The 22,762-nt window shown below is 40.7% G+C and overlaps 1 protein-coding gene across 2 annotated transcripts in view; it reads right to left on the bottom strand.

The window, feature by feature from the left end:
* The window catches only part of LOC110160466 (interferon-induced protein 44-like), a 58,511-nt gene extending 37,806 nt beyond the window's left edge, over positions 1–20,705 (bottom strand). For both annotated transcript variants that reach the window (XM_055167022.1, XM_055167023.1), the window contains exons 1-4: positions 20,622–20,705; positions 20,492–20,533; positions 20,336–20,399; positions 19,000–19,201 (exon numbers count right to left, since the gene is read on the bottom strand). In XM_055167022.1, coding sequence (XP_055022997.1) covers positions 19,000–19,201; positions 20,336–20,399; positions 20,492–20,513 — 288 coding nt within the window. In that variant the 5' untranslated portion in view covers positions 20,514–20,533; positions 20,622–20,705. The remainder of the gene's footprint in view (positions 1–18,999; positions 19,202–20,335; positions 20,400–20,491; positions 20,534–20,621) is intronic.
* Positions 20,706–22,762: the final 2,057 nt, after the last annotated feature.

Genomic DNA, 22,762 nt, shown 5'->3' with positions numbered 1-22,762 from the left:
CCAACACATGGAGATGTTATTCATGTGGGAAAGAGGGACATCTCAAACCGTAACTGTCCAAGCATAAAAAGGAAATACAAAACTCACAAAGCCAAAAGTATGATGCATGAGGATGCTGAGGACTCATGTGAAGGTGCTTTTGTTGTAAATGAGTCAAGTGACAGTGAGCTACAAAATGGAGATTGGTTAATTGACTCTGGCGCATCTAAACACATGACATGGAACAAAGAAGGACTTCAGCACCAGCAGCAGTTTTCAGAGCCACAATCAGTGAAACTTGGTGATGGTAAAGTAGTTGAAGCACTTGGACTTGGCAACATAAAACTGAGAATGTTATTCAGAGTTAGTGAAGTTAAAAATGTCACTATGTACAATGTACTGTATGTTCCCAGGTTGTCAATTAATCTTTTTTCACAAGTTTTAATTCAGCTGCAGCCAAGAGAGGAAACATAGTACAGTTCAAAAAGACTCGTTGCTACATACGTGGAGAGGATGGAAAACTTCAAGGTATGGGAATACAACGATCAGATGGTTTGTATCAGCTGAACATTGAAGGGAGCATCGCTGCCTGTCGTGGTGTGTCAAGTATATCAGTTGCAGCAAGTGTGTGGCACCAACGTCTTGGAACTCAGACACTTGGTGAAGGGAGTGAACTTCACTGCTGAAGAGGAGGGAACCTTCTGTGAAGCCTGTGTTCAAGGCAAGATGTCTAGAAAGCCTTGCAAATCACTGGGAGAAATACAGTCAAAACATAAGTTGTATCTTGTTCATAGTGATGTTTGTGGTCCAGTGCAAACTGAATCCATTGGTGAAGCAAAGTACCTTGTTACGTTTATTGATGATGTAATGGGAAAATACAGTTTTTGCTACTATGTGCAGTTAGTTATTCACAGTTTTCATTGTGTGTTTCATGTCCTGTTTTAATGAGATCTGCTCTCCTCATATTAGGGAGTAACTGTCCTTGCGTATGTTTTGGAGCATCATAAGCCAGCGCAGGTGCAGATGTTTCCTTTTTTTTGATAATACTTGGTTAAACAGTCCTATATATGTTTTGTGAATCTGACTCTAGTTCAGACAGAGTTACAACCTTCATTGAACAAACTTGTCTTCTGCCTCTCTTTGCAAAGATATTTAATAAACTTTTATTTTTGTTGCTTCAATGGATGTCTGTTATTTAAAAAGATAATTTTCCACGACAGTGACTACACCAGGTGCTGTAAAGTTTACTTAATTAAAGAAAAAGGTGATGTTTTGAGCAAGTTTAAGGAGTTTGAAAAAACATTTTCAAATGAATGTGGGCAAAAGGTGACTCGACTCAGGTCGGACAATGGTGGGGAATACACTTCCAAAGAGTTTCAGGAGTATCTGAAAGCTCACGGGATCCACCATGAGATGACTGTACCTCATACACCACAGCAAAATGGTGCAGCAGAAAGAAAAAACAGGACACTAGTTGAAGCAGCCAGATGTATGCTATCTCATGCAAAGCTACCAAACATGTACTGGGCAGAGGCTGTTGCAACTGCAGCCTATATACAGAACAGGTTGCCCACGTCAGTTCTCAAAAGGGAAATGCCATTTCAAAGGTGGTATGGAAAAAGGCCAGACATTAGTCACATGAGAATATTTGGCTGTGTCTCTTATGCGCATTTCCCAGACACAGAAAGAAGGAAGCTGGACAAAAAAGCAGTAAAGCTTCGCTTCATAGGCTATGCAAGCAATGCACAAGGTTATCGTTTGTGGGATGAAGGAAAGAAGAGAGTACTCATTCGAAGGAATGCTGTTTTCAATGAGACGGACTTTGGATGTAAACAAGGAGAAAATTTATCCAACATAGAAAATGAAGTGACACTAAACACAGATGAAAAGCAAACAAATACTAAGAAGACTACAGATAGTGAGGTTGTTAAACATCCATCCATCCATCCATTTTCTTCCACTTATCCGGGGCCGGGTCGCGGGGGCAGCAGCCTAAGCAGGGACTCCCAGACTTCCTTCACCCCAGACACGTCCTCCATCTCCATCTCCGGGGAGACCCTGAGGCATTCCAAGCCAGTCGAGAGACATAGTCCCTCCAGCGTGTCCTGGGTCTTCCCCGGGGCCTCCTCCCGGTGGGACATGCCCAGAACACCTCCCGAGGGAGGCGTCCAGGAGGCATCCGAAACAGATGCCAGAGCCTCAACTGGCTCCTCTCCACGTGGAGGAGCAGCGGCTCTACTCCGAGCTCCTCCCGTGTGACTGAGCTCCTCACCCTATCTCTAAGGGAGCGCCCAGCCACCCTGCGGAGGAAACCCATTTTGAGCACTTGTATCCGCGATCTTGTCCATTTGGTCATGACCCAGAGCTCATGACCAGAGGTGAGAGAGAGGAACGAAGACTGACGAGTAAATCGAGAGCTTCGCCTTTCGACTCAGCTCCCGCTTCACCACAACGGTCCGATACAGCGACCGCATCACTGCAGACGCTGCACCGAGGAGCTGCAAGTGGAGGAGTTCAAGTATCTCGGGGTCTTGTTCACAAGTGAGGGGAGGACGGAACGTGAGATTGCCAGGTGGATCAGTGCAAGCTTCAGTTGTTAAATAGTCAAGATGAATCAGAAAGCCTCCAAAGAGATTTGGATACGAGGAGTTTGCTGATGTAGTAACTGTTGAGCATTATGCTAACATGTGTTGTGTTACAGAGCCAACCACACTGAAAGAAGGAATTGAGTCCAAATGCAAAGGAGTGTCAGGAAGCGGCTGATTTGGAATATGAATCGCTGTTGGAAAATGACACATGGGACCTGGTGGAGCTACCAAAGGAACGCAAAACAATTTGGATCAAAGTGAGTGTTTAAAGTCAAGCATCACAGTGACGGACGAGTTAAAAGGTACAAGTGTAGACTTGTTGCTAAGGGCAACTCACAGGTTTATGGTGCAGACTATGAGGAGACTTTTTCACCAGTGGTACGGTTCAGTTCAGTCTGTACATTGTTATCCTTTGCTGTGCAAAACAATCTCCATGTGCACCAAATGGATGTTGTAACAGCATTTCTAAATAGACACTTACAAGAGGAAATCTACATGGAGCAACCAAAAGGTTACACAAAACAAGGACAAGAACATATGGTATGCAAACTGAAAAAGTCAATCTATGGACTAAAGCAGTCACCTTCCTGCTGGAGCAAAGCTTTCACAGAGTTTATGAAGGACATTGGCTTTGCTCAGACTACCTCAGATCAGTGTGTGTTTGTTAGAACAGGTCAGGAACTAGAAATACTGTCTGTGTATGTTGATGATCTGATTTTGATTACAGAGTCAGCTGAAAGTATGGACAAGCTGAAAGAAACTCTGAAGAAAAGATACAAAATGAAGGACATGGGTGAGCTGTCCTACACCCTGGGCAACTCTGTTGTTCAAGACAAAGATAAAGAGTGCATCTTTCTTCATTAAAAAAATACATTAAGGGCATTTAAAAAAAAACAAAAATGGAATGGACAGTGCCAAACCAGTGGCAACACCAGCTGACACAAATGTTAAGCTAAAAAAGAATGATGGTGTCAGTAAGCCAGAGAACCAGAGTGCCTGTCAGTCCATGGTAGGAAGTTTGCTGTATGATGCTATGACCACGCGACCAGACATCAAAGTTCAATGCAAATTCAAATACTGCACATCTCACTGCAGTCAAAAGAATCCTGAGATACTTGAAACGGACACAAAATCTTGCACTCAAGTATAAGCACAGGAAACTTAGTTGGATTCTCAGATGCAGACTGGGCAGGTGATCAGGATGATCGCTGTTCAACTACAGGAAACATCTTTCTACTCACTGGAGGAGCAATAAGTTGACTGAGTAAGAAACAAGCCACAGTAGCATTTTCAACTGCAGAAGCTGAGTATGTCGCACTAAGCCAAGCTGCACAGGAAGGAATGTGGCTGAGACGACTACTAACTGAACTTGGAATGGAGACCGACTGTGATCCTGGAGGATAATCAAGGAGCCATCGCAATAGCAAAGAATCCAGTTGATCATGCAAGAACCAAGCACATAGACATTCGTTAATACTACATTCGTGAATGTGTGCAGAATGGACAAATACAGTTGCAGTATGTCTCAACAGATCATATGAAGGCAGATATTCTAACAAAACCCTTACCTAAGCAAAAGTTTGAGCGTCTCAGTGAAGAGATTGGACTGTGTCCAGTTTAGTAAAAGTGTTTATTATGCCTAGTTGGTAGTCAGGGGTAAATATGTTTTTGTTTTGTTTTTTCAGTTTATTTTTTAAAAAGGGGAAGATCTTACATAAATGGTATTGTAAAATTAAGTGGGAGTGTTATAAGGTCAATGTTTGTCATGCATCTTTAGCCTTATTAATGATTTGTTTTGCATTATGGGTTGGGGTCGGGGTCTTGATGTTAATACTTGCTGGCGTGATGTTCTCGTCTCTGCATCGGAGGTTGAAGTGAAGGTGGTTGTTATAGTGGGCGCGCGCCTTTTCCAGCCTCTCCAAGTGGCGAAGTGCTTTGACACTTTTGTCCAAATCTTCTTACTAAACCAAAGATGTTCATTTTATCTTCTTATGTACTTCTTGGGTTCTTTCTTTCTTTTTTTTCCCAAGTATTTATTTTTTTTTTTATTCCATTAGATATACAATTTCAAACATATTACAATAATGTGTTTTACATCCAAAAATCCAGAACAAAACAAGAACAAACCCACCCTGTTGCACCATTTAAAAAAATGATAAATAAAAAAAATCATAAAAATAATCATAATAATAAGTACATACAAAACATTACTCACTAAGCAAATAGTAGTTACTCCTGTGAAATAAGTGAGGGATCAACATCTTTGATCACACTCAAAACAGGTTGCCAAGTCCTGTAAAACTTATCGGTACAGCCTCTTATAGAAAATCAGATTTTCTCTAATATTAGATGGTTTACAAGATCAGCAAGCCATGATCTAAAGGTTGGAGGTCGTTTGTCCTTCCACTTAAACAATATTAGTCTACGAGCCAAGAGTGTGACAAAGCTAATTATGTTTTTATATTTCTTATGGGAGTTCACAGATTGTAGCGATATCCCAAATATTGCAATTGTGGCCTCAGGTTCAACATTAACCCCTAATGCATCTGAAAGAAACTTAAAAATTGATTGCCAAAAGTTTCTCAGCTTTGTGCAAAACCAAAACGTGTGATAATGTCCCTAGTTCAGTGGTACAGCGATCACAGTTAGCATTAAGTTCTGGTTTGATCTTGGCAAGTTTGATCTTGGACCAGTGTGTCTGTGAACAACCTTAAATTGTATAACACTTTGTCTTAAACAGATTGAGGACAGATGGATATTATCTAAAATCAATTGCTATACATCTTCAGTGAGTTCCATACCCAGTTCTTCCTCCCACTTCAATTTAACACGAGTCAGAGGTTTCATCATACGAGTTGATTAAAGTATAAACTTTACCAATAATTCCTTTAGAGTACGGATTTAAGTCCAAAATGTTTTCAAGAAGTGAGTCCGGTGGTCGCGAGGGAAAGTGGCTGAATGAAGTAGACACGAAGCTACGAAGTTGAAGATATCTGAAGAAATGAGAGTTTGGAACATGACACTTTGATTTCAGCCTTTCAAAGGAAGCAAAATGACCTTCAATAAACAGGTCCTTCAGTGTCCTTAAACCATTTGTCACCCAAAGTGTAAAAGAGTCATCCATAATCGAGGGAGTAAACATGTGGTTTTTCACAATTGGGGCATATATTGACATATTTTTGAGACCAAAATTCCTCCTAAATTGTGCCCAGATTTTAAATGAGTGTTTAATCACTGGATTTAAAGAAAATGTATCTAATGATTGAGATAAAGGTAGTTTTGAACAAAGTGAAGAATGTAAAGAGGCAGGCTGACATGACATATTCTCGAGGTTCGACCATTTAAACTCCCCATTACATAAATACTTTGGCCAGTACAACATTGTGTGAATATTGGCAGCCCAGTAATAATATAGAAAATTAGGTAAGGACAGTCCTCCATGATCTCTATGATATTGTAAAATATTTTTATGCGTGCACTTTTCCCATTCCATATAAATGATGATATCAGTTTATCTAAATTTGAGAAAAATGTTTTTGTCAAAAATATAGGAACAGACTGAAAGAGATATAAAAAGTTGGGTAAAATATTCAATATAATAACATTTATTCTACCCCCCAAATACAATGGTAATGTTTTCCACCGTTCAAAATCACGTTTTATACAATCTACTAATGGAACATAATTTGCTTTGTACAGGTGTTTAATTATTAGTAATCCATACTCCTAGATACTTAAATTTAGCCTTACTTAATTTGAATGGCATTGACCCTGACGAAAACTGTGGTGCTAATGAGTTTATAGGCATTAGTTCACTTTTTTGCATATTTACTTTGTAGCCTGATATTTTCCCATCCAATCATTCAGTAGTGTAAGAATATGCGGTGAGCTTCGCAGTGGCTCTGACACATATAAAAGAGTGTCATCTGCATATAAAGATACTTCATGTTCAGAATCCCCCCTCTGGATACCTACAATGGAAGGGTCACTACGTATTGCAATCGCCAAGGGTTCAATGACCAAAGAAAACAACAAGGGCGATAGGGGGCATCCTTGCCTTGTTCCAGGTCCTAGCTTAAAAAAGGGTGACAAATTATTATTTGTGGACAGCTGCCATTGGGGAGGAGTACAAAGTGCGTATCCATGAGATAAACTTTAAACCAAATCCACATTTTTTAAGTGTATAAAAGAGATAATCCCACTCCACCCGATCAAATGCTTTTTCAGCATCAAGTGATAAGACTACTTCTGATGTGTCGGGGGCAGTGGGATGATGAAGGATGTTTAGGAGTCTGTGGATATTATGGAATGAGTAGAGGTTCTTAATAAACCCAGTCTGATCATCTGATATAATGGAGGGCAAAACAGTTTCCAGACGACATGCAAGCATTTTAGCAAAGATTTTACTATCTACATTCAATAAGGAGATGGGCCGCTAATTTATTTTTATCTTTTTTGTAGCTCAAAGATATAACAGCCTGTCTCATAGTTTCTGGGAATAAACCAGAGACTAAGGACTCATCAGGATAGGGGCCAGGTCATTAGAAAATGTTTTGAAAAATTCACTTGGAAAGCCGTCTGGCCCTGGTGATTTCCCATTTTGCATGGATGCAACTGCTTTTAAAAAATCTTCTTTTGAAAAGGCCCTTTCCAAATTTTTAGCTGAGTCCTCACCAACAGTGGGCAGACTAAGCTTACTAAAAAAGTTGTCAAAGAGCAATTTGTTTCTATTGGACTCAGAAGTATATAGTTGTGTGTAATACTCACTAAATCTATTGTTAATCTCCAAAGGATCTGTCAACTTAACTCCATGTTCTCCATTAATCGCAAGAATAGCTTGGTCAGCCTGTTGTTGACGCAGTTGGTGGGACAACATTCTACCTATCTTTTCACCATGCTCATATATTTTATGTCGGCATTTATTTAAAAGGTTTTCAGTTTGTTTCGTTGTTAACAGATTGAATTCAGTCTGGAGAATTAACCGTTGTTTAAACAAATCAGGGGAAGGGGAGTTGGTTAACACTTCGTCAAGCCGCAAAATATCTCCTTCAATCTTTTTAATCTGCTCATGCTGAACTTTTTTAATTTTGGCACCATAAGATATAATTTGGCCTCTGAGATATGCTTTTAGTGATTCCTAAATTAGACCAGAGGATACCCCTGGGGTATTATTACGTAATAAATATTCATTTATTTCATTTGATATAAATTTGACAAACTCTCCATCTGAAAGCAATAAGGTATTAAATCTCCATGGTCGGTACCTATTTCCTGGAGTTGGCATATTTAGGCTCATTAATAATGGTGCCTGATCAGAAATAACTATTGCCTTATATTCACACTTACTGACTAATGGAAGCAAATTGCTGTCAAGAAAAAAATAATCAATCCGCGAGAATGTTTTATGCACTGGTGAATAAAAGGAGTTCCCTCTGCGATTAGGATTCTTGAATCTCCATAGATCACTCATCCCATAGGTCTTAAGAAGATGATTAACCACTTGCGTTGATCTAGTTGGTTGCATAGTTTTAGGTGAACTTTGATCCATTGAAGGAGATAACACACAATTTATATCCCCCCCAAGAATGAGATGATGTGTATCTATGTTTGGTATCTGGCTGAAAATCCCAGTAAAGAAAGCTCCATCATCTCAGTTAGGGGCATATATGTTTGCTAGGATAACAGGAGTATTATTTAATCTGCCCACTACTATTACATATCACCCAGCTGAATCCACTTCTGTTTTTGTCACGATAAAAGAGACTGACTTTTTGATAAGAATGGCTGTACCTCTAGATTTAGAGTTAAAATTTGAATGAAATAATTGTCCCACCCATCCCCCTCTAAGTTTGGAATCATTAAAAGTATTCAAGTGGGTTTCTTGAAGAAAAGCAATGTCTACATCTAACTGTTTCAAATGTGCAAGTACTCTTCTACGTTTTACTATGTGATTTAAGGATTTAACATTCCAACTAACAAAACTGACCTGGCAAACATGAGTTTGGGTATTCAATAAACTGCTAGCCATGTATTTGAAGATAAGAAATTATTAGGTATTCATTCTTGTAATAAAATACAACATATAAAAGAAAATCCCATCACTATTACAGAAATAAGTATAACAAAGTAACAGCAGTTCCACCTTAGGTGCAACAGGTGCCCCACCCAAACAGTCCCCAACTTGATCACGGTGATAATAAACTAACCCTTTACAAAGGAAAAATCCACACATTACATGCTTGTAAGAACTCTAGCTTTACAGTTTGCCCTGCACTAGGAACTGTAGAAGATAAAAATAAATAAATAATATATATATATATATATATATATATATATATATATATATAATAATAATAACAAAAAAACATATATATATTTTAAGCCATTCAGAAATATTAAATCAATATTTTGACTGGCGTTTAGTTCAGATTTACCCTTGCATATAATATGTATCTTAGAACATTCTTGAAAAACTGTAAATTCAAAAACGTATAAACAGATGGGAGATACTGGCAGACGACCCATCCCAGTCGAACCCCTTCATACTTTCTCCTTATTTTTACTCTTGATGTTCCACTGTAATCTACCTGGATATGTTATCATTGTTTGTTAATCAAAGTCTTAAAGAAATCCAAAAATCAAACACAACAGGAACCCACACAGTTCTGAGGAAAAATTTTAAAAAAGGAACTTATTTATTCCACTTACCCATTAACATAGCATAAAACTAGAAGGGTACGAAAGAGAAGGGAGAAAAAAGGAGCCTCCTCACAGAATATTATTCCGCACATACGTCATGGCCTCCGCAGCATCAGGAAAATGCTTCTCGATGCCATCATAGGTGATCCGCAGCAGAGCTGGGTGGAGGACCCCATACCGCACATTGTCCTGTCCTCGTAGAAGCTTCTTGACGTCGTTAAAGGCCGACCTGGCGTGAGCCACACTCGGCGCGTAGTCAGGGAAGATGAGGATATTAGAACCATTGTAGAGGAGGGGACCAGCATTCCGGGCGCGGCGAAGGATGTCAACACAATCTTGATTGTAGTGTATTTTTGCTATTATTGCTCTGGGCTCACCCTTTACTCGATTTGACGGTGAGGTGCGATGGGACTTGTTAATCAGCACATCTTTGTCCAATTTCAGTACCTCTCTGAGCAGTTTAGATACTGATTCTGGTGCGATCGATGATTCCTCGTTAACATTCAATATGTGAATGTTTGATCTGCGCATTCGTCCCTCCAAGTCCAAACATTTATCCTGAAGAACCGACACTTTTTTCTCTAGTTGTTGGACGGAGTCTTGCAGTGCTGTGATTTGGTCTGAGCATCCTGAAAGCCCTTGCTTCACATCAGACACCGTGGATTGGATTGCATTCAACTGGGTGAGAAAGGTTGCGGTGCTGCTATTTCAGATCTGACTATTTGCACCATCTCCGTTTTAACATCACCGAACTCTCTCGCAATGACCTTTGCAAACTCACTTTGAAAAAGCGCAGCCATCTCGGTCTTGATAGAAGACACTATCTCAGTCTTTAAATCCAACGTGATCGGCGTAGGCTGCTCTATCGGCTCCGTTAGTTCGGTTAGCTCCACTGACGGCATGCTAGGTGCGGTGCTAGGTGTATCAGAGCTCGTTTTGATAGCAGCGGCGGTAGTAGCAGCGGCTTTGCCCGTATACTTGTATTTGCGCAGGTTACTCACCATTTACACCCGTGAATACAAGTCCAAATGATGTATCAAACTTTTAGATAATAGAAATGTACTGGAATTTCATTCAAATATCAAATAAAACAGCTTTTTTTGTAAATTTGTGCAGAGCACCCTAAACTTCCAACCTATACCACTGCCTGCTCGCTAGGGCCCTTCCTGGGTTCTTTCTTAAAGACAATACAGTAAAGTGTATTTATCTTGTTGACCATGTTTCTGCTGCTGCGTCTTCAAACCTGTCACCGGTGTTGGTGGTGACATGTCGTATATCAGCTGTTGGTACTTCCTGTAGGTGTGGTCAGACTGATGTATTTGCCAGGTCGCTCAGACTGACCATGCCTCCCAAATACCAATTCTGTTTGGTTACCAAATAGAATTGGTAACCAAATTCAAATATCTATGTCTACACATTGATTCCCATCTATCCTTCAAAGACCATGTCAAAATGATAAAGAAAATTAATCTGAGCCTATCAAATTTATGATTTATAAGAAACTGCCTCTCATTACAAGCAACTCAAATGTACCTGCACTCAGTGATCCTCACCCATATCACCACTTGGTCTAACGCTAGCCAGTCAACCATAAAACCTTTGGAATCATTCAAGTTCAAGTTCAATTCCTTTATTGTCAACAAAATTAGGTTAGAGCATAGTATTTTAAAAGTGCATAATAGTGTAGAGCACCCCTGTATGACACCACCACATAAACATTACACCCACTATGTGAACATTAGAATTCAGAACTAGTAATATCAGTGCAGCAGCAAAGGGGCAGATCAACAAACCAACACACAACACACCAAACAAAAGTAGTGAGACATCAGGGACAGGGGGAGACAACCAGTCAAATGTGTATGTAAATATATTTAAATAAATGTCCTGTTGCAGCAATGCAAAAGTCCAGTTCACAGTTATTAGACAGGGTGGATATTGTTCACTGACCGTAGGATCAGATCCCATTATACAAACAAGCACTGAAAGTATTAGACAGGAAGCCCTTAAGTTCTCACCAATGTCACATCCTCCACAAACACAAACTCCTGAGTTTGGGAAACCTTCTGAAACGGCATCATATTTGTCTAGTGTTTAAAATTCTGAATAGTTTAACTCCACCTCCTCTTTCCTCCTTTATAACCAATCTAACAGACACTCCAGAGGCACCTCCAGAGGCACCTCCAGAGGCTCCTCCAGAGGCACCTCCAGAGGCACCTCCAGAGGCTCCTCCAGAGGCTCCTCCAGAGGCTCCTCCAGAGGCACCTCCAGAGGCACCTCCAGAGGCACCTCCAGAGGCTCCTCCAGAGGCACCTCCAGAGGCTCTCCAGAGGCTCTCCAGAGGCTCTCCAGAGGCTCCAGAGGCACCTCCAGAGGCACCTCCAGACCTCCAGAGGCTCCTCCAGAGGCACCTCCAGAGGCTCCTCCAGAGAGGCACCTCCAGAGGCTCCTCCAGAGGCTCCTCCAGAGGCTCCTCCAGAGGCTCCTCCAGAGGCCTCCTCCAGAGCACCTCCAGAGGCACCTCCAGAGGCACCTCCAGAGGCACCTCCAGAGGCTCCTCCAGAGGCACCTCCAGAGGGCGCTGCACTGTCCATCTGAGGAAAACAGCATTTAGTCAAACTGTTTCCTTCACATCCTCACATCACTGGAACTCAGTGCCACAAGCAGAGAGAAGCGCCCCATCATTTCAGGCTTTTAAAGGAAAGACCAAAAAGTGTCTATTTGAACTGAATTGATCACTAAAGGTTTATATGCATACATTTTTTCTTCTTCAATTTTTTTTGATCATGCAAATATATAACTGTATTGGAAGTTGTGTTTGTATTTTAATTAAATTACATTTACATCAGTTGATGAACTTTTAGGGAGCCTATTACCATCTGACAGGGGGACTGCCAATGAAAACTAGCCTTTTGGCTAATTCAGGTACATTTACATGATTCTAATGTTTATTAATGTACATTGCCCCATTGAAAACTAAATAAATAAACAAACCCCACACTAGCAGTGGCTGAGAATTCTCATAGAAACTAATGACAAGGGCCGTAATGAAGAAGTTTTATGTGAGTTTCAGAAATTGTGGATTATTTTTGCACCGGGATGAAAATATTATCAGAGACAGAAGAAAGCCTGAGCCGGATTTTCAAAGCTCCAGATTGACTGAAGCTAAATGAGTGAGTAGCTAATGTTAATTTTATATATCAATTATTTTTGTATGTATTTAGTTTTATTTAGATTTATTTATTAGATCTTATTTATTTCAATGATTCAAAATATAATTTCAATGATATAAGAAGGTGAAAAGTAAACCAGATGTCCACATATTGCAGAGTTATAGTGAAATCTTCCCAATCTATTTGTATATTGGTGATTGAGAGTCAGGACAAAGCAGGTGCTCTCTAAAACACAGCAATTTGTAGAAAAATATTTTCAAAATATCATAATTGGCACAGTTATAAAGGTAAATCTAATGGAGACGTGTATACCGGAGCTATTTAAATATTGAAGTTTTTGGAAGATTTTCACATAAATGTAAATGAAAATTTTGAAGTCAATGTCATTTTTTCGTGTCCTCTGCCAGGGTTCACAGAGTTCAAATGCTCCAAAAACATTTAAACATTTGGATTAAAAGGCTTTAAATATACAAAATAGAGCATAATGTAAAGTTAAATTTTCTACAAAATACAGCTTGTGAAAGTAGTGGCCATCTTTTTGTCAACTATTTATCTAAATCTCTGTGAGTCCTATTTCTTACTCTTTGGCTACGTCCACTCGACAATGCTCCTGGATATTTAAATTTTTTTTATGGGTTAAAAAAATCTGCGTCCACACACGTCAGATCAAAAAATATTCACGTCCAGACGACAACGGAGCACTGAGTGAAAATTATGTAATACATCTGCCACACCTCTATGTGGCGCTGTCCGTTCATCCATTTTCTTCCATTTATCTGGGGTCGGGTCGTCGGTGCATCAGTCTAAGCAGGGACTCCCAGACTTCCCTCTCCCCAGACACTTCTTCCAGCTCCTCCGGGTAGACCTCGAGGTGTTCTCAGGCCAGCTGAGAGACATAGTCCCTCCAGTGTGTCCTGGGTCTTTCCCGAGGCCTCCTCCCGGTGGGACATGAACACTTCCTTAGGGAGACGTCCAGGAGGCATCAGAACAGATGTCCTCCCCTCAGACGCTCCTCTCCACGTGGAGGAGCAGTGGCTCTACTCCGAGCTCATCCCGTGTGACTCCTCCTCCTCACCCTATCTCTAAGGGAGCGCCCAGCCACCCTGCGAAGAAACTCATTTCGGCCTCTTGTATCCGCAATCTCGTCCTTTCGGTCATTACCCAGAGCTCATGACCAGAGGTGAGAGTAGGAACGAAGACTGACGAGTAAATCGAGGCTCAGCTCCTCTTCACCACAACGGTCCGATACAACGACCGCATCACTGCAGACGCTGCACCGATCCACCTGTCAATCTCACGCTCCATCCTCCCCTCACTCGAGAACAAGACCCCGACATACTTGAACTCCTCCACTTGAGGCAGGGACTCTTCACCCACCTGGAGAGGGCAAGCCACGTTTTTCCGGTCGAGAACCATGGCCTCAGATTTAGAAGAGCTGATCTTCATCCCAGCCGCTTCACACTCGGCTGCAAACCGCCCCAGTTACACTGCAGGTCCTGGTCGGATAAAGCCAACAGGACAACATCATCTGCAAACAGCAGAGATGAGATCCTGAAAACCTCGAGCACCCGATGGAGAGTGTAGAGCTGGTCCAGTGTTCCACGGCCAGGACGAAAACCACACTGCTCCTCCTGGATCCGAGGTTCGACTATCGGCCAGATTCTCCTCTCCAGTCCCTGGCATAGACCTTACCGGGAAGGCTGAGGAGTGTGATTCCCCTATAGTTGGAAGACAACCTCCGGTCCCCCTTCTTATACAGAGGGACCACCACCCCGGTTTGCCAGTCCAGAGGTACTGTCCCCGACCGCCACGCGATGTTGAAAAGGCGTGTCAACCAAGACCCACAACATCCAGAAATTTAAGATACTCAGGACGGATCTCATCCACCCCAGGAGCCTTGCCACCAAGGAGCTTTAACCACCACAGTGACTTCAGCCAGGGTGATGGATGAGTCCGCCTCCGAGTCCCCAGGCTCGGCTTCCTCCTTGGAAGATGTGACGGTGGGATTGAGGAGATCCTCAAAGTATTCCTTGCACTGTCCAATAACATCCCCAGTTGAGGTCAAGAGTTCTCCCCCCGCACTGTAAACAGTGTTGGTGAAGAACTGCTTCCCCCTGAGGCGCCAGACGGTTTGCCAGAATCTCTTTGAGGCCGTCCGATAGTCCTCCTCCATGGCCTCCCCGAACTCCTCCCAGCTCCAAGTTTTTGTGCCTGCGACCACACGGGCTGCAGCACGCTTGGCCCGCCGGTACCCGTCAGCTGCCTCAGGAGTCCCACGAGCCAACAAGACCTGATAGGACTCCTTCTTCAGCTTGACAGCATCCCTTACTTCCGGTGTCCACCACCGGGTTCTGGGGTTGCCGCCGCGACAGGCACCACAGACCTTACGCCCACAGCTCCGAGCAGCCGCATTGACAATAGAGGCCGAGAACGAAGCCCACTCAGACTCCATATCTCCAGCCTCCCCCGGAATCCCGGAGAAGTCCTTCCAGAGGTGCGAGTTGAAAGTCCCTCTGACAGAGGCTCCGCCAGACGTTCCCAACAGACCCTCACTACACGCTTGGGCCTGCCAGGTCTTTCCGGCTTCCTCCTCCGCCAGCGAATCCAACTCACAACCAGGTGGTGATCAGTTGACAGCTCAGCCCCTCTCTTCACCCGAGTGTCCAAGAAACGCGGCCGGAGGTCAGATGACACGACTACAAAGTCGATCATCGACCTCCGGTCTAGGGTGTCCTGGTGCCACGTGCACTTATGGACACCCTTGTGCTCGAACATGGTGTTTGTTATGGACAAACTGTGACTAGCACAGAAGTCCAATAACAAAACACCGCTCGGGTTCAGATCAGGGAGGCCGTTCCTCCCAATCACCCCTCTCCAAGTGTCACTGGTGTTGTCCACGTGGGCGTTGAAGTAGAGCAAGCCAGTAGAACAACAGAGTCTCTGGTCAGTGCACTGTCTAGTACCCCTCCCAGGGACTCCAAGAAGGCCGAGTACTCTGCACTGCTGTTCGGCCCGTAGGTCGACACCACAGTGAGAGACCTGTCCCCGACCTGAAGGCGCAGGGACGAGACCCTCTCGTTCACCAGGGTGAACTCCAACACACAGCGACCAACGCCAGAGAAATAGAGAGTCCAGCGCCTCTCAAGGAGTTGGGTTCCAGAGCCCAAACTGTGCGTGGAGGTGAGGTTGACTATATCTAGTCACTAATGCTCAACCTCCCACACAAGCTCAGGCTCCTTTCCCCCCAGTGAGGTGACATTCAGTGTCCCCAGCGCCAGTCTCCATGTCCAGAGATCCGGTCGTCAAGGTCCCCGTCTTCGACTGCTGCCCAGATCTACTTGCACCGGCCCCATATGGCTCCTCCCGCGGGTGGTTGGCCCACGGAAGGGCAGCCACACGTCGCTCCTTTGGGCTGAGCCTCGTAGCCGGGCCCCGTGGGGGAAGGCCCGGCCACCAGGCCCCAGACTGCTGGCGAGCACCCACCGCACCAGGCCTGGCTCCAGGGTGGGGCCCCGGTGATGCCGGTCCATAGCAGACCTCTGTGTTGAACTCGTCACGGGGGCGTCTGAACCATTCTTCGTCTGACCCGTCCTCCAGGACCTGTTTGCCTAGGGTGACCCTACCAGGGGCATGAAGCCCCTGACAACATAGCTCCCAGGATTGTTCGGGCACTCAAACCCCTCCACCACGATAAGATGATGGTTCAAGGAGAGGTGTTAACAATGACAATAATATTTAACAGTGCAAATCTCATCACAGTTTTTTTTTTTTTACTTTAAGGTAATAACCCTAACCCGATTTTAGATGTATCTCAGAAATATCGCCATTTTATTTTGAAAAATTTAAACATAAGTTTTAATTTATTAGCCTTAAGATTTGGATGAGACTTGTCAGAATAACTTGGTCTCAAAATCCAACAGTTTAATTACCCATGTGTAATTTTTGTTATTGATCCGTGTGCATAATCTGTGTGGTGCGTGTTGTTAGCATTAGCGTTAGCAGCATGTCAGTTTGAGGGCTAGAGCCTTCACTGCTTTGAGGACCCTTTTTCCAAAAGCTGCAGTTTGTTTGTCCACATGACAACGCAACGCCGACGTTCTCAGATTTCTCCACTCTGGAACCCGTTCCAGAGTTCCTTAGTCCACTGAACACAACACTGTCACACACAGCCTGGCCACTTCTTACATCTTTGGATATTTAAGACCAACAGTGTTGAAACTGTCATCACAGCTGGAAAGTGTCAACTCTGTCTCTCCATTCTGATCCATTGATTTAAACAGAACTGGAGTGAGTCCATAAAGGCAGCTAACATAAAAGTTACAAAAAGTAAATGTACCATATGTGTTTAAAAAGGGAAAAACTTGCAGTTTTGTCAATTCCGTCATTCGTCATGTCTGACAGAGTTGACGATGACGATGACAAACCTGTACCCTCTAAATGTGATAAGAAAATAAAATTAGATTAAAAATTGTCATTTCACAGTTTAAGTTGGCGTATTATGTATGTAAATACAGCCTGAATAATATATAATTTATAATGATGAGTTAAATGTGTGACAGAGTTGACATTTTATGCTGACGGAGTTGATAAACTGACCAACATCAAACATTAAATGTTTGATGTCCGGTTTTTTTTTAAAAATGTGCCATTCAATAGATTATTACATTTTCATCTTTTGAAATCGTATTGTCTGTAAATGATCTCATGTATTTTCTGCACTTCTGCTACTTTTGTTTATAAGCATTGTAATGCATCTGTTCCAAAATTATAGTTCATGCTTTTATTTTGAAAGGCCGTTGTACAACAGGAAGCGGCCATGAGAGAGCGGATGTTTACCTCCCGTCTAACAGCTCTGCGGCTAACTGACAATTAGCACAACGGAAAGTTTTGTTTGTTTAATCTAAAAGTCACTGAAAATTGAATTATTTAATCTATGGTCCATCCCGCTTAGCACCTGGTCGATGTGGGAACAAGGTTAGTCATGAATCATATTGGAATTACTTTGCTTTTGGAAATGTTTTGTTTGTACGTTGAGCCGCTCTAGTTTAGTGCCAATGTGTTATAATTTTTGTCCACTAGATGGCGCCAGTGTGCGCTTTTTCTTAAGCAATGTTATGCACAGTTTGACAAATTTATTTTAATGTGTAATTTCTTGTTCAACATGGATTTAAAAAAATCAGACTTTATGAGATTTGTTATTGTAAACAGTACTTGTTGATCAGATTGTCAGTTTAGAGATTGTCATAAATGGGTAAATGGTTAAAAGGAGAAAAAGCTACACTGTAAGAGCTAATAGTTTTTATTTCATTTTTTTTTTAAAGCTCTTACGGTGTGTTCACAAAAAAAGGCCCAAAAATAAAAGTTGTGAACCATCAGTATATGAGACCATCATTTCAACTGGGATGCTACATTGTCAGATTTCACTTTAATTATGAACCTGCTGTAGCCTAACCATGTTGTAAAACTAAAGTTTCAAAGGTTCTAATGCAAAGTAAAACATGTAAAATCATTGATATCAATTAAAAACTCATGGAGGGGCAGAAGAGAGAGAGAAGGAGGGGATAGAAACATTGGAGGAGCAGAGGAGAGATAGAGGAGGATAAAATGTGGCTGCAGACTCGAGACAGATGGTCGAGGACGAGGAGAGTGGATGTTCTTCTACAGAGTTTGGAGTGAAGTGGAAGTGAAATAATTGTCTGTGTTGTGCACTCTGGTCAGTGTTAAATCTGTAGCATCTGTTGACATGCAGATTAAAACATATTTGTTCAGTTTTCAGCAGTGTTCACACATTTCATTTCATCAACTCAGTTTTTGTCAACTCTGTCAGATCTGTACATTTATTGGGTGTTTTTGTCAAATTTGAAAGAAACTTGAATTTCATGCAGTTTCACTTCATGCAGTTTAAATTTTAAAGATATTAATATATGTAACTAATGTGTGTGCATTATTTACAAAAATGTATTTTCTAATATAAGAAGCATTATTTTGAAAATAAGATATTAAGAGTAAAACTACAGTTTCTGTTTTCAGATGTACTTTAATTGGACATAATGGTGAAAAAGACTTATTACGACATATATCCAACTAAAATTTAACTTATAATCTAATTTGATGTGTTTTAGTGTGTCTGATGGAGTTGACAACAATTGAGGTGTATCGGGAAATATGACATTTTGTGTAAAAAATGTTTTTATTCTCAACCCTCAGATTTCCTCAAAAAATACAACGCTTGAAAAAAACCTTTCAAAACCTGTTTTGTCCCGACTCAAGAATCATATACTATAAATCACACTTGTGCCAGGTGAGGTGAGGTCAATTATCAATTACTTGTGTTTATTATCTGATTAGTTTTAAGATAAATTATTGTCTACAATTTAATTTAAAGACAAAAAACTCCAAAAGCGACTCAGTGCCATTCATAATCCACCAGTGCCAACATGGCGTCTCTGTCAGATTTAGTCTGGTGGTGCAGGAGCTCGACTCACTACAGACTCTTCATCTGAAGCTTAAATCAACAGTTTTAAAACTCATCAGGACTGATACATTTTTGCCACACTTACTCTGGTTGTGAAGCTCAACAGATCTTGAGTTTTGGAGCTTGGAGTAACAATGTTGGATGGTCTTCCACAAACAGCTGTGTGAATGGAGTTGATAAAGCTGGACTTTCCTGCCCCGACTGGTCCATAAATCATGATTCGCAGTTTCGACACGTCTGCATTTGTCGGTTTATATGTTTTCACATATTCCAGATTCTCTTCTCTCCTGTTGAGAACAGTGATTCATTAATATTAGTTTATTTTTCTGTGGAAAGTAATAGTCCATCTCAAAGAATTAGAATAACATGAAAAAGTTCAATATTTTTTTATCCCTCATTTCAGAAAGTCAAACTCATATATTATATAAACTCATGACACAGAGTGAAATATTTCAAGTGTTTATTTCTTGAAATAGTTTTTTGCGGTTCACAGATAATAAATAACACAAATTCTGTGTTTCAGCTTTGAGATGATTCTCAAGCAAAATTCACTAAAGAATTTGTGGGAGCTTCATAAGGAGTGAACTGAGTCTGGAGTCAGAGCTTCAAGAGCCACTACACACAGACATGAAACATACAGAAGATGTAGGAGTGTTTTCCTATTTGTTTTTTGACTCTTGGGACAACAAAAAATATCTGATCTGTGTGACATAAACGATAAGAGGATCTGAATGGAATTAAATCTGTTTGCTGATATTTGGGATCACTGAGATGAATAAATTCTAAGATAAATAATAAACAGTGAAGTTGATGTCGGGAGAACAGAGTGAGCAGGACAGATGGAACATGACAGTGGAGAGTTCTGAAGAGACAGCGGAGAATAAACCTGCACAGACTGTTCGAGATAAACACTGAGTTGGAGGATTGAAGTTGTGGAGTTTTGATAAATGATATCACAATCATCTAAACTGGGAATTCGATGTCACTGTCGAAACAGCCTGGGCTTCTATTTGACCTGAGCAGAGCCACAGGAGGATCTCCTCCAGGCCACGTGCACTGACGCACTGACGCACTGATCCAGGCAAAAGACCCGACCAAGTACTGAGAGCAGAAAAATGAACACTTTTCAAAAACCTGACATTTCTGTTTCAAATATACATTTTTTATTGATCTTATGTAATATTCTAATTTTCAAAGACACTGACTTTTGTTTTTTTTCATCATCTGTAACAATCTGCCACAATCATAAAAATTCAAAAATAAATAAACTATAAATAATAAAATATTTCACTCTGTGTCATGAGTCTATATAGTACAGGTTTGACTTTCTAAAAATGATATTTAATTTTTTCATGATACTCTGAGTATTTGTGATGGATATATAGTATATTAAAAATAAGTGCGTTTATAGGAATGCTCACCCCCATTTTATCTCTCTCCATGGTGGTGGTGGAGGTGGAGGTGGAGGTGGAGGTGGTGTGTGAACTACAGAAACATCATAAAACACACAAGCACAATTAATGTGATCAGATTATTTAAACTATAAATGATTTGAGAATTTATGCACAATATCTTACACAAGCTTTGTACAATGCCCATAGCAGCAATTCAAGAAAGAGCTGAAACAGTAAAAACAAGTGTGTTCTTCATGTTAGAGCCAGTCGTGAGTTTTTACAGTGACAGCAAATAGTTAAAAGTGAGACTTACCTTCCACCTTAACGCGACGAAACAAAAGTCTGACTGGAAGCCGTGCGCAGACCGTACAGAAAACAAATATGTTCAGAGACAAGAAAGGACCAGTCCAAAAGAACCTACTTCCTGCATCAAACCACAGACTGCTGTAAGTGGCACTTCAGGACAGACTGAGGAGGGAGGGAGCAGGATTTAACTGTGAGAGACACTGATCACACAGGTGCAGTGAGAGACGGAGACGGACGAAACACTATGGGCTGTTTTCAGTCTTTGTGCTTTTGGCAAACTTGGAACTGTTGTCAAACTGGGAGCTCTCTGCAATCTTGCAGTAATGACACTGATGGCCAAAGTCAATCTTGTTTGAATAGCAGTAAAGGTAGGTTTTTCAACTCCAAGTAAAATCCATAAATCATATATGTAACTGTAATTAATGCACATATATATGTGCATTAATTATATCTATATTATATCTATCTATCTCTCTCTCTCTCTCTCTCTCTCTCTATATATATATATATATATATATATATATATATATATATATATATATATATATATATAATTATATATAATATATAGAGAGAGAGAGAGAGAAGAGAGAGAAAATGCCAAGCTTGAAATGGATCTTTTTATGAAATGATACTGTTGAGTCTCGATTTGTTTGTTGCTTTCCTAACACGGTTTTTTCATTATATTCAAGTTTTAATATTTAACTGAAGAATCATAGCCTAATAATCTTTTGAATTTGTCTCAGGTCTTAACAATTTGTCCTTTTCTCTTTCAGAAAATGCATCACCAAAAGTCTTCCTTATAGTTGAAGGGGAAATATATGATAATGATAAGAGAATTATTGAGAGAATCAAAGTTGATCCCATCAACAAAGTAGAAGACTGTGACTTCATCCTTCTCTTTTGTTCAGTCCCTAATCGTCCTGCTTCAGACGTGAAAGCAGCCATGGACAAAGTCCCAGGTACAACTACAATACAAATGTGCTAAAAACTTTGTTTTAGTTTGAGTTTAAATCAGGGGCATTCAAACTTTTTTCATTGATATTTGAAATGGAAGGCCACAGACTTTTATTGAGGAGCATTTTACAGTTTTGATAGAGCCCCTGTACCTTTAATAAGGCTTTGAAAGGCAACCTTAAGTCTGTATCACAGAACAATTTGATGCGATTAAGGTAAAAGTGCTAAAATTACTTAAAGTTCTGCTATGAGAATTTGGGCCAATTTGGCAGAAGGCAGGAAGGCTATAGCAAAAAATGGCCAGAGAGCCATATTTGGCCCCTGGGCCATAGTTTGGACACCCATGCTTTAAATAGAGTATTTTGTTGATTTCTGTACTCTTCTTGTGTTTATAGTCTACATCAAAAGAACAAAATCTAACATGAGACAATGTGCACATCCGTGTAGGTGTGACTGTGTTTTTGGTCATGTGGCACAACTAAGGTTCAAGGTTTTTTTGTATGTATTTTTAGATAAATTTATACTGAATGAACCTAAGAAGCCAATAGAAAGTCAAGGAAGTCAGGGATTTTGTACAAAGAAATATTGAGCACTGAATCTACAATTCTGGTGCAGCCAGTAGATCAACAACGAACAAGAAACAGGAAGAGATATGAATAAAAAAGATAAAAAACTACAGTTATGCAAATTCAGACAAAGTGCAGTGACAAGTCCTCTAGGAGTTAAAAAGTTAAATTATATAAAACGGTCATCAGATTGTCTTCCTACGTGGAACACATTTTACTTCCTAAATACATTTCTTTTATACTTTCTTTTTTTTGTATGTATTTAAATGTTTTGTTATTTTTGTTTTGCAGACAAAGAGAAACCTGTGATCCTCGTTACAATGTCCTACGAAAGAAAGGAAGTCGAAACAATAACTTTTGCAAATTACCAGAAGGATTATAAAAACATACGTCTGCATGTTAATATTTTCTACCATGAAACAACTCATTTGGACAGCCCCAACAATCACAGGCCATTGAGGAAATAAAAAAGTTTGTGTGGGAAAAGAAATAAACACAATTCCACCATGAATGTTTTCTATTTCAGTACATAATAAATAACTTTAGTTGGGGTTTATTTTATTCATATAATTCTGGACTGTTTCATTTTGCCTTTTAACTCAAAACAACACTTATTATTCATGTA

Source organism: Boleophthalmus pectinirostris, unplaced genomic scaffold, assembly GCF_026225935.1.
Source record: "Boleophthalmus pectinirostris isolate CB_2022bp ecotype Guang Dong unplaced genomic scaffold, ASM2622593v1 HiC_scaffold_9, whole genome shotgun sequence".
Lineage (NCBI taxonomy): Eukaryota > Metazoa > Chordata > Actinopteri > Gobiiformes > Gobiidae > Boleophthalmus > Boleophthalmus pectinirostris.
Note: the sequence above shows the minus strand (reverse complement) of the source record. Positions and strands in the feature narration are given on the sequence as shown.